Source organism: Mesoplodon mirus (genome assembly GCF_964341445.2).
Source record: "Mesoplodon mirus genome assembly, chromosome: 2".
NCBI classification, from domain to species: domain Eukaryota; kingdom Metazoa; phylum Chordata; class Mammalia; order Artiodactyla; family Ziphiidae; genus Mesoplodon; species Mesoplodon mirus.
In genome coordinates, this window is record NC_138977.1 from 230,348,162 (window position 1) to 230,360,526 (window position 12,365).

The following is a 12,365-nucleotide window of genomic DNA, read 5'->3' on the forward strand; positions in this document are numbered from 1 at the left end:
AATCTTCTGACTTGTTTTCATCCCTAAAATAGCCATTGCATTTTCCAGGAATTAAAAGTTAAATCTTGGAACTCCATGATGCAAAGGGAGGAGCAGAACATTTTAATCTGAACCTTCTTGCAGTCCAGTTTGTTTTACAGAAGTCAAGTTTATGATACTGATTATTAGAAACAATGGTCTGTGTAAGCAAACACAAATCTGCCATGAGCTACCCAGTGAGAGTGTGCCCGTGTACCTAGTTGTTGCTGCATCTCCCCTCCCTGTCTGCAGGTGACTCCAGACCCGGGAGGATGAGCGGAGGTCCCCGGAGGATTGCTTCCTCCTGGCTGACGGATGGAGGGAAGCAGCTCCTGCAAGGTTGCCTGCGGGGCTGCTGATACCAGAGAGCGGCGCTGGGCTGGCTAGGAGCAAGCCTGCATCCCCCTCCAGGGAGGCTCACGAGGGGGTCAAGGGGGTCATCCTCCCTTCTTCAGCAATTTTAGACTTGAGTCAAAGTGGTTTCACCATTTAGGAGAGATCTTTAAAGTTCTCAGCCTCAGAGTGAGTAGGGCACCTCTGGGGCAAGGTACATATGTGCCACGTAGACGTGATTGAAGGCTCTTCTTACGTGCAGTTTTCTTTTAGAGAGAAATTCGAGAATGAGATAGAGGAGGGTTAACTTGGGGTTTTGTGCGCTGCTCTGATGTCCTCTGGTGTCACAGATGATGAAGACTCTGATGTCCTCTCCTGGGTTTGGGGGGGAGGACTTGCCGAAAACACCCTTGGTCTCTTAAAACACAACACCCCTAAAATAAGTGCAGTAAAAACTGTCACCCACAGCTTTGCAGATGTCACAGGCTTGACTCTACCTGGTGCCTGGTGCCTTCACCAGGTCCGGCACTTGCCTGCTTGAGATCTAGTGGGTCTGTCTCCTCCCGCGATTTCTAGAACAAGGTTCCATCACACAGCCTTGAGGGGAGATGGTCAGGGGCCCTCACCAGCAGTTCCCTCACTGCCCAGCAGTCACGCAATTTCCTTAAACCTCATTTTGTCCTCACCTGGAAGATGGGAATGAGAATCTATTTAAGGGTTATTAGGAGAATTAAATGATAAGCATATAAGGCACAGTGTCCTCAACATGGTACACACACCCACGCATTGCACTGTTACCCTGTTGATTGACGGTTTTGAGTGCTTTTACAAAAGCCGTGTACTTAGATTTTAAGTAGCTGCTTAGTTTATTAACCCCAGTTGTGTTACGCACCCTGTTTTTCCCGTCAGGCAAGCGCTGGTCTTGGGGTGTCTTTCCTTAGCACTGACCTCCGTGAGTGATTACTGGGTCCTCCTGTAATGCACCACTTTTAATGAAGCAAATGCTCTCACCTCTGAACAAGGAACCCAACAGTGTCATGCATAAAGAAAGAAGGAGGAAATTCCAGAGCCTTCTTCAGGCTTAATGAAGAAACTTTATTTATGCTTCTGAGAAAACAGAGACGTCAATACACATTTTACTACCATGGCAACAAATCACTGAGTGAGGTGACCCCTCAGACTGGTGGATTTTAGGGGTTACGGGTGCATTTTGCAGCCATAGCAACACTCTCTGGAGCCACCATTATCACTTCCAGAGACCCTTATGATCAGGGAACACAGACCCCCATCTTCACACGGCCTCACAGAACCGAGGAGGGAGGATGGGCTCGTGCAAATGCAGTCAAACCGGCCCCTGTGGAGCGAAGGCAAGTGCTAGCTTGTCTTTCTGAGATTTCCTTTTCTGGTGTTTACCAGGATCTGCGGCTTCCGCGCTGAGCCCGAGAGAGCAAGAGCCTAAAGCTGACCTGGCGGCCAGGCCAAGAGTGGCCCGGCGCGAAGGCGTCCACACGCTGTGTCCAGCCGCCACTTACTCCCCAGGGGCTGCGCCCGCCGCCAGCAGGGAGCGATGGTGCCGCGTCTTAGCTGCTTAGGGATTGTGTTTTCAGCATATTTGTGGAGTGTGGTTTCTAGCCAGTGTTTCTCAAGTTTCTGCTGTAAACTTGAAGGGACTTGGAAGGTGGTCTTGGCAGCAGCGTTGGGAGCTGAGAAACTGGTGGAAAAGGAGCAGCCGGCTGGTGCCGCGGGCTGTGCTCCGCGGGCTTTAATAGAGCAGCGCAGTCATGACGGCTGGTGCTTACCTGCGCCCCTGTGTGCCAGGCGCTGCTCGCTTGCTGCACGTGGAACAGGCCAGGCCGCTGGAGCACAGAGAGGTTCGGGAACTCACTCTAGGTCACACAGCTCATAGGTTTTCGAAACCTAGATTTGAACCTAGGCAGCCTGGCTTCCAGACCAGTGCCCTTAACGTCTACCCTCCGCTGCCCTGGTAAATAGAGACACATAAATACATACGTGTGTATAGTATATGTGATCATGTAAATCTATGCAGCGTGTATCAACAGCATTGGAGAAGGGACGTCTGTGTCACCCACAATCCTGCCACACTGTGACTGTAAAATCGTACTTGTACGTGTCACGGGGCGAGGGTCAGCGTGCGTGTGCTTTGTCCTCTCCCCTTCCGTACTGTCCTCTTATTTACGATCCGACCTAAGGGCCCACTGGGTGATGTATCAGACTTCCTGACGTGATGGTTACTGGCTGTTTTTGTGCGGCGGTTGCTAACACAGAGGACGCCAGAGCTAACTCAGTGTGTGTGTTCTCTAGTTTCCTTTTCAGTGTCTCCTTGCGTGAGAACCAAGGCCCGGACGTGGCTCCTGCCCTTGTTCTCTGGGCAGCGTGGGCCCAGGAGGGAGAATAGGATTCAGACACACTTGGGGATGAAGTTGGATGTTAAAGGGTAGTTGATGGGAGAGGTGTGACGTGCGCAGTGGTGGCGTCTGAACTGCCAGCCGGGCGAGACGCAGCGTCTCCAGGCCGGGAAGCCACTCTAGCAGCTGTGCGGTGAGGCCTGGCCTCGTTTTTCTGACGCTTGTGTCTCCCGTTTAAACGACTTAAGGATAAATGTTATGGGTTTTCTTTTAACTTGGTGTGTATGATTGCAGTCACTAGTGGAAATGCTTTGAGGATGTGTCATGTTTTAAAATTTACTTGGTTGACAAAAACATTCTTTTTTTCTCCCCCAGGAAGCAATTGCACCTTCAACAGAACGCCCTCTGCACAACTCCTAAACACTTCTTTCAGTGGCTGCCAAACCTCACCTGGCTGGCCCTCCGCTCTAATAGGATCACAGCGCTTCCTCCTGGGATCGGCTGTCACAAGTGAGTTGCATGTTTCTTTTCCCAGGTTAGGAGGTCATCATCATCTCCTTCAAATGCCCGGGTGCCTGTTCTTTGGCTGCCTAGCCACACCCCACCCCACTGAATGTCGACTTTAGAGCAGAAGCGTGTAATGGGGTTTTCAAAGCCAGCGCGGAGGTGCGGTGGCTGCAGGTACCAAATGCACCTGTACGGTTAGAGTTTAGGACACGCAGCACTGCAGAGCACGCTGGCACCACAGCGCCTCTGCTGGATGGTCCACGCGGCTTTTGCAGCCGGTTCCCTCTCTGACTCCCTCACGTGAAGCTGCCTGAAGGGTCAGAAATACTGTACTGAAGAACCTAGGGGTAAGACGGGGATAAAGACACAGACCTACTAGAGAATGGACTTGAGGATATGGGGAGGGGGAAGGGTCAGCTGGAACAAAGTGAGAGAGTGGCTTGGACATATATACACTACCAAACATAAGGTAGATAGCTAGTGGGAAGCAGCCGCAGAGCACAGGGAGATCAGCTCGGTGCTTTGTGACCACCTAGAGGGGTGGGATGGGGAGGGTGGGAGGGAGGGAGACGCAAGAGGGAAGAGATATGGGGACATATGTATATGTATAACTGATCCACTTTGTTATAAAGCAGAAACTAACACACCATTGTGAAGCAATTATACTCCAATAAAGATGTTAAAGAACAAAAACAAACAAAAATAATAAACAAAAAAAAGAAATACTGTCCATGAATTAAACCAGCGGCTTCGCTCCCAAGGGCCCGAGTGTAACTGCGCTGGCTCCTGGTAAACAATGAGTCATTCTTCCTTTTTGGGAAAATCGGAAACCCCGAAGCGAGCTCTGTGCCATCCAGCCACATTCCTGCCACTCCGACGCCGGGCGTCTCCTGCTGCTCCCACTTCTAGAACTGGGGCCAAGCTGCCTACCCCCTTCACCCGCCCCTCCCAGCAGCCACAAGTCAGCCGGCACCCCCCAGTCCTGGAGCCACATGCAGCGTGAGGCCACCCCGCTCTCCTGGCCCCTGTGCCTCAGTGCCCAGTCCTTCTATGCCAGCTTCTTAACCTTTAGGAAACCTCACGACGTACATTTCAGACACGCCTTTAACATTAGTTCATGCTGGGCAGAAGGAAAGGCACGTGCAAGGGCCATGAGGTGGCCGTGTCCTTGGGGATGGGAGAGGCAGCCGGGAGGCCGTGTGGTGGAACAGAGGAGGGAAGGGGCTGGAGGTGCCCGCAGAGGCAGTCGACCAGAGCTGGTAGGCGCGATCGCTAGTTTGAATTTCATCACGAAAGAGCCAGGAAGTCACAGACGGTTTGAAGGGAGGGACGGGGCTTTAAGATCACTCTGGAAGGAGGGGTGAGCGTGCCGCAGCGTGGCCAGTTAGGCTGCTGCAGCCGTCCACGCAGGAGAGCCGGGGGATTCCGGTGGGATGGACGGCGTGGGAGGAACAGAGGGGTCCAAGGGTGACCCCCTTCCTGCTAGAGTCAGTGCAGCCCCCGTGAAATGGCAGAGTGGAGGCGCCGAGGCCCGTCACGTGCCCGAACTATTGCTCACTGGCTTTGAAAGTATGTTTAAAGAAGTGAGTGTTTTGTCTGTGTAACGGTAAGAGAAAATCCCCGTGCGCCCTCCGTGCCTTTTCAGGCTCTGCAAGGAAGCAGCTAGTTTCTGTTGACAAGTGGGTGTCTCCGGCAGGGTGGGGACACCCCCGGGAGCTGTCTTCCTGGAGCTCCCGGGCCTTCCTGGACCCACTGGGTCGGCCCCCGGTTGCCTAGAGCAGTGTCCTCAGCTCCAGCCAGTGCGTCTGCCAGCGGCAGTGTGACAGGCAGCTGTGCCTTCTCTGCTTCCACCTGGTCCCCGCCGGCATGACCCGGGTGGCCCCAGGTGTCTCTGAGTGTGTGTCAGGGAGGCTTGGGGGGGCTCCGCTCTTCACGGGGTACTGGGCTGATGTGTCGAGGGCAGTTTCATGCTTCTGGTCCATGGCTGTCTTAGCAAAATGGCACTCAGTTCTGGAGAGTAGTTGCTCCTCAAAGGATAAAAATAAACTAGGGCTTGTGCTCATAAGCACTATTCTTTATTCTGAAATAAATATATGGTCTCAAATTTTGGAATTCTTTGATTTTGCCAGTCAAAGCCAGCTGCTTAGTGTTGTCTAAGATATAATTTTGCATGTGATTTATAACCAGTTATATCATTAAAATTAGATCAGCTTGCTAAAGAGCTGAAACATTCATTAGAAATTTTAAGTAATTATGGGCTTATTGAAAGCCTTAAACTTCCCAAAAAGCCTAATTAAAACAATGCCAGTGTTCATATTCTCCTCCTCTCAATGTCTTAGATGTGTAAGCTTGCTAGCAGGGAGGGAAGGTTTAAAAAGGTCCATCAGTATATATGCTTCCTTAGGCAAGCAACTCCAGTCCAGTATATAAATGTGTGGCGTTCAGTTGAAAGTCAGTGAAATGAAATAATCAGTGGTTTACTGATAGTATTTGTGAATTTATCACTTAAAAGTGTGCACAAGAATATTTTAATGTATTATTATATAAGGTGGAAAAATCCCCTGTACACTTTCAGGTTCATAGTTGGCTAACATGCTCCCCCCCCCCCAGACAAACAAACAAATAGACAAACAAGTGGGCTGGAACATCCTTGGCTTGGAGAAAGGTGCGTTGGAAGGTCCAGGGTATGTGGCAGCCTGCACATCCTGCTGAAGAATCTTAGAAAAGCAAACGCTGCCCTCCTTGGCTATTTTTGTATTAGCAAAATTAAAAGGGGACTAAACCAAAACCAATACGTTGAAGTAACGCTGTTTAACTAATTTGCCTTTGCGTTTACCAAGGAAAGTTTAATTCCCCAATTTTACTTTTTAAAAACTTTAAATAATAGGAAAATCCAAGACAGTAAAGGGAAAGAGAATTGTCTAATCCTCAGGTAATCCGATTTTCCTTTGGGGCTGCCAGTCAAAAAGTTAAACTTGGGTTTAAATGAATACTTACTAGAGCTCTCAATTCTGTGTCTGTGAAACTATATTTTCTCCTTTCATCTGGTCAGTGTGATGTTGAATTTTGATTTTTTCACCTTCCAAGGAAAATGAGATGTGAGACCGCCCCTCCCTCTAGCTGGAGCATCATTTGCTGATGGGGTCTGCAGGGGGCTGTCTGTCTGAGGAACGTTTTTTGGGGAAGGAAAGCTGAGGATGTGGGTACAGGTTAGCCTGCATTCCGGGCCACTCTGCTCCCCATTGGTCCCCCAGGGCTGCTCGGGGCATGGAGCGCCACGCCCAGTGACAGAGAAGGCAGGCGGAGCTTCTCTGTGCCGCCCGGGCCTGTGAGGTCCTCCCCCGTGAGACCGCGGCTGTGTCTGCTGCAGGGCAGGTGTGCGGGGCGCCAGACTGTCCCTGGCGATTAAATAGTGCCTCGGCCCCAAGGAGTCCTCAGTCTCTCGGTGAAGCCTGGGTGGAGCAGGGCAGGGGGACGGGCGTCCTGCCTCTGCCTGGACGCCCAGGAGAAGGGGCCGTCACACCCCTTGGCTGAAACACTGAATGGGCCAGGGCATTTGAAGTCTTTTTACACCAGATTTTAGCTGGTGATCCCTGAAAGCAACTGAGAAAGAGAAAATGATCAGTAATAACGATGGAGCCCTGATGACATGTGGAAAAACAAAACCAGCCGAACAAAAGGGGCAGGATAGAGTTTAATGTGAACTATTTACCGTCCATTGTCATCCAATTAGTAAATTTTTATTGGACATCTTCTACCTGTCTATGATGTGTCTTTTGCCAAACCTTGTAAGGGATGTTAATAGCTATTAAGTGACAGAAGAGATCCCTGGTCAGATACTGGGAGAAACACCCCTTCACCATGTTTCCTGGCATTGAGACTTCAAAGAGGCCTTAGTGTGCGAATTATTCATCTCTAATCAGAGCGGATACTCTGTATCCTGGACGTCTTTCCGTGACTGTTCTCAGCCAGGGCGATTGTGCCCCAGTGGACATTGGCATCATCTGGAGATCTTGTGGTTGTCACAGCCTGGGGAGGGGGCATCTAGTGGGGTGAGGCCAGGATGACGCTAAACACCCACCGGGCACGGGACGGTCCCCCCAGCAAAGAACTGCCTGGTCCCGAGTGTCCACAGTGCTGAGGCCGAGAGCCTGACCAGATGCTGAGACGTGGAGTCTATTTGCTGGTGGGGACAGAGCATGGCGTAAACGTCTGCATTGAAGCCGCCCCCTTCAGGAGGAGACAGAGGAAGAAATGTGATGGTCATTTGATTTCCTGCTCTTAAAGTACATATTTTCTGTTTTGTTTTAAAGGCCTTTGAAAACTTTGCTTTTAGAAAGAAATCCTATCAAAATGTTACCTGTGGAGCTGGGTAAGTGCTAAAACAATAAAATAAAAGATGGTTTTAAATGCGGCCTTCTGCAGTTACCAGACCTGTAATGTACATACAGGCCTGACCCAGCAGGGAAGGCCAGCCGATGCTTTCAATCCCTTCCACACCATCCTTCTGGCCCCTGAGATGACATGGATCCGATCGCAAGAGCTGTTGCTGCTAAAACGTGTGTCCTACATGTGAGCACAGTGTACGAACAGTGCACGTGTGGAGCCCTGTACCTGATGCTCAGGGAAGGTCAGCAACAGGCCTTTGTGGACCCAGGTGTGCTCGTGAGTCCACCTGCCCCCCTCCCCCAGGCCAGCGTGATTTTTGTTCCTCCTCCATTGCTTTCCTTGAAAGCTTTACCACTTACTGTCCCTACACAACACATGTCTAAAGGGCCTTCCTTTCAAACTTTCTCTAAGTTGCATCATCCCTTGTGTGTTCTTGGTGACCTGGCGTTTGGGGGCTCAGCATGATGTCTTTCGGATTTGTCCATGTGGATGTGGACAGCTGTCGTGTGTTCATTTCTGTTCATTCTCCAGTGAACGGTTAGCTCCGTTGCCTCCTTCCTGCCTTTTGTGCTGCTGTTTTCATGAATTTTGCTTTTATATGTGTAACGGATCCAGTAGACACTCTTTAAACTGTCTTATTTATGTTTTCTCACATGGTCGCCCTTCTGGTGCTCTTCATTTCTTCTTGAAGTTTTGCGCTTCCATCTGGGATGACTGTGTTGGCCTAAAGATCTGTCTCTTGTGTTATAGTGAGTCTTATTGGAATGAATTATTTCAGGATTTTAAAAGGTCATCTTTATTTTCCCTTCATTTTTGAAGGTTGTCTTAGCAGACTGTACAGGCTCCTAGCCTTTAGGCATCGTGACTGCTTTAGAAATATCTTTATTGTCTTGTGGACTCCATCGTCTGTCGAAAAGTCAGCAGTCTTACTGGTTTTCCCTTAGAAGTAATACATCTTTTTTCTCTTGCTGCTTTAAAATTTTTCTCTTTTTGTTTAATTCTCAGCAGTTTGTTTGTTTTTGTTTTAAATTTAGTTATTTACTTATTACTTATTTTTGGCTGCGTTGGGTCTTCATTGCTGCACATGGGCTTTCTCTAGTTGTGGCGAGCGGGAGCTGCTCTTCATTGTGGTACAGTGGCTTCTCTTGTTGTGGAACGTGGGCTCTAGGCACGTGGGCTTCAGTAGCTGTGGCACGCGGGCTTAGTTGCTCCGTGGCATGTGGGATCTTCCAGGACCAGGACTCAAACCCGTGTCCCCTGCATTGGCAGGCGGATTCCTAACCACCGCGTCACCAGGGAAGTCCCCGTTTACAGTTTTTGTGTTTTGCCGTTTTGCTTGACTTTAAAAACTATCTTTGCTGGCATTCACCCTCCTTCTGTTTGGTGCCACTATGGGTTCAGTTTGCCTCTGGCTCTAAGTCGATTGTCCACAAGCAAATTGGGCAAATACGTTCATTTCTAGTCACTCCTTAGGATTTTTTAAAGCATATCTTTGCCCACTTTGTGAACTGTTTTTCTTTAAAAACACTAATCCCCAGCGTGTAGTGGTCAGGACTTCGCCGTCCTGGACTCGCGTGTGCCGTGCCTGGTGCAGACACAGCGTGTCCTGCTCGGCCGCCCTCGGGGGTCCCTTGGGAGGAGACCTGGACCTGGGGTCCCGTGAGGCGGTTGCAGCCATGTGACATCCAGGTGTTCACCTGGTTCTCCTGTTCGGATTCCACACTCTCCGAAGAACATGAGAGAAAAGTTTTCACTTCAGGAAACAAAGTTGTAAACCACTGACACTGAACATATTTTTTAGAGTTTAATATTTTATTGTGTAATTAAAACCCATTGTCTTTCAACCCCAATTGTACTTTCTATATGTATTTATACAAAGAGGGCTATATTGGTTCAAGTATAATAGATACATAAGCGACTAGAAAAAAAGGTAGAAAATAGCTAAATAAATTAGGCTGAAAGGCTGAAAATGAATTCACTCTGTACAAGAAGGTAACTTGGACAGGACAAGGCTGTTTCAATGTGTTTAAGAACACAGGGGGCTGCTGGGTCTAGAGAGCCAGCCCCAGGGCTGAGGCCAGGTTTGGTGGGCGAGCCCTGCACCCTCACACCCACACGCCCTCAGCCCAGCTCCGGGCCCAGGCCACCTGGCTGTCAGCACGTCTGGGTCCCTGCACGTCAAGGGAAAGGAGACCTTGTGAGGCCAGGTGACACCTGTCTCTGGGAAGCTGTGGCCCTAACGCCCGATGAGGGATCTGGCACAAACTGTGGATGAATACGTTGTGGGCCAATTTTCTCTCACATAACTTTCCTAGAGATCAGTGTTTAAAAGTCAGCAAAAGCATTGCAGTAAAAAAATACAGGTGTGCGGGCTGAACATCAATTAGAAGCAGACACTAGAAGGTCTGGATGAGGCACATATCTTCATTTATATGGATTTATGTGGAGCGTGAGGGCCTGGGGCACAGGAGCGCAGGGAGCGGGCTCCCGGCTTGCGCGCGTCTCGGGCGTGGAGGTACAGTCTACTAAAACGGCCTTTTATTCACTGTCGATTTCCCCAGTTAAAAAGATGACCGTAAGTGACCTGCCACATCCCCTGTTGGATTTATCCGAAGAGCGTGTGCCTAACAAAGAAACCATTCATTCTCAGGAGGCAAAGGGAACCATGTTAACAGAAAAGGCAGACTTCTTCCCACCTGTGGAAAACCTAGACCCGCGTGAGTGCAGAAGGTCCACCGAGCCTGCGGAGGACTGGCCGAGCGAGGAGGAGATCAGGCGCTTTTGGAAGCTGAGGCAGGAGATCGTGGAGAACGAGCGAGCAGAGGTTCTTGAGAGCCAGCGCCTGCTGGTGGAGCTGCCCCCAGCCCTCAGGGCGGTGCTGAGGGACCAGGAGAAGCGGCGACCCCGCCCGAGACCCGTCTTCAGGTAAAAGTCGAAAGCAGAGGTGTGCTTTCTTGATCTCTGCACGGCTGTGATATCATTCTGTGGTTCTCTGTTAAGACGTCAGGTGGACGTACGTCCACGTCACCATCGTTTGTTACACGGCAGATGCCAGGCCTGGTTTAGGTTAAAGTTACCCAGAAAACAGGCTCAGAGGAAGAGTTTACACTAGAGAAAAACTCAAATCCGGTGTGTGGGTGTGTGGTGTGCACACACGTGTGGATGTGTGAATATACAGAGAGAACGTGACCCAGTAACGTTGGGGAATACAGCTCACATGTCGGCAAGGGCGGTGATGTCACGTCCAGGGCACAGAACATGGTTAGCAGCCGCTCTGGTCTGTGGCCCTGCGGACGGCGTGAACACACGCCCCGCGTGTCTGTGGCGGAACAGTGAGGAAGGGCCCGCCTGAGAAGCCTGCCGTTGGGCACTGTTGGAGAACAGATTAAAGAGCTTTGATCCACGTGAAAGGTGTGCTCGTGTCTACTGCACTGTTGTTTCACCTGTTCTGTAGGTTTGAAAATTTTTCAAAGTAAAACCTTGTTCAAGTGTGATTACTTGGCCGTAGCCCTGGGAGGGCTGGAGGCGTGCAGGGCAGGTCTCCCCAGCCCACAGACCCCCGAAACCAAGTTGGTACCTCGCCCAAGTCAGTGCGAGCCTTTTCCCGGCATGGCGCAGTTTCACTGGTCCCAGGTGTAGGTCCAGCCATGGCCTGGCCCGGGGAGTGGGGTGGAGGCCCTGACGGCCGACCCCGCCTACGTCGTGGATTCTGGGGGTGACTGCTGTCTGTGACCGTCGGGGCATCTCCGTGCAGCCAGCCCGTGGCCCTGCACTCACCCTTGGGGCCGTCACAGGGTCCAGTGCGGTGCTCGGCTGACGACCTGGTATCATCGTAGGATGAGGACGCCCTCCTTCAAGAGCGTCCTGCCCGAGGTGGCCCCGTGGCAGCGGGCCCTGGGCCGCACCGGCCGGCCGGAAGAGAGCATCGGCCCCGATGGAGCGGCGCAGGAGGTGAGGTCGGGGGCGCCGGGGCGTCTGGGCCCCGCCTGGGAGCTGTCGTGCTGCTCCTCGCGGGCGTGTGGCCTGGGCGGGCGCGGGCCCTCACATGCGCCGCCCCGCCTGCCGTTTCCCCCTCTGGCTCCTTGCTCTTCTTCTACCCGTCCTCTTCTGTCAGTCACCCAGCTTACAGGTCTGGTTTAAGGAAAGTGGCTTCAAAATAACGTGCCCGCCTGGGGGGTGCACTCCTGCCTCTGCCCCGCGGGGCTGTTGCTGGCTTGGTCGGCCTCGGTGGGGGGCCAGCTCGGGCCCTGTCCTCACTGTCCCCTCTGTCTTCCAGCCCCGCCAACTGCCTGTCTCCACCGCGCTCTGGGCCCGCGAGGCCGGCTGGCGTGGACGGCGCCCTCCACCTTCTGGTTGTGTTCGGCCGGGGGGTGCTCCGGCGGGAGGTCAGAGAGAAGCGGGGAGGGGGGCCGGGTCCCTCTGCCCCGCCCGCCGCTCCCGCTGCTGGGTGCCGGCAGCCCCTCCGTCCCTCACCCCAGGGTCCCGGGGTGGCTGCCGCCCGTCCTAGCAGGGCCCCTGCTCCGCCTTGCGAATAAACCCTCCTGAAATCACCCGCCTGAGTGTTTTCTCTCAGGGCCCTACGGATGCAGCAGTCCTCAGAGCACGTGTTCTAATGGGCCAGCGTGCTGGTCCCGACACCAGATGTGCTTTTCAAGTCGGGTTTCATGTCCTTCAGGGAGAGGCTGGGTGATGTTAGGCCCTCAGACCTGGTCAGGGTGCACGGTGTCCCCGCCCTGGGGCTGGCATCCTGAT

At 52.0% G+C, this 12,365-nt stretch overlaps 1 protein-coding gene across 1 annotated transcript; it reads left to right on the forward strand.

The window, feature by feature from the left end:
• Positions 1-290: 290 nt before the first annotated feature.
• LRRC27 (leucine rich repeat containing 27) lies at positions 291-12,148 on the forward strand (the record flags this gene model as incomplete). The annotated part of the gene is made up of 8 exons (XM_082643913.1): positions 291-357; positions 1,768-1,921; positions 2,806-2,910; positions 3,093-3,227; positions 7,538-7,596; positions 10,175-10,538; positions 11,450-11,564; positions 11,890-12,148. 8 exons carry the CDS (start codon positions 291-293, stop codon positions 12,118-12,120), a joined length of 1,230 nt encoding a protein of 409 aa, XP_082500039.1. The 3' UTR covers positions 12,121-12,148.
• Positions 12,149-12,365: the final 217 nt, after the last annotated feature.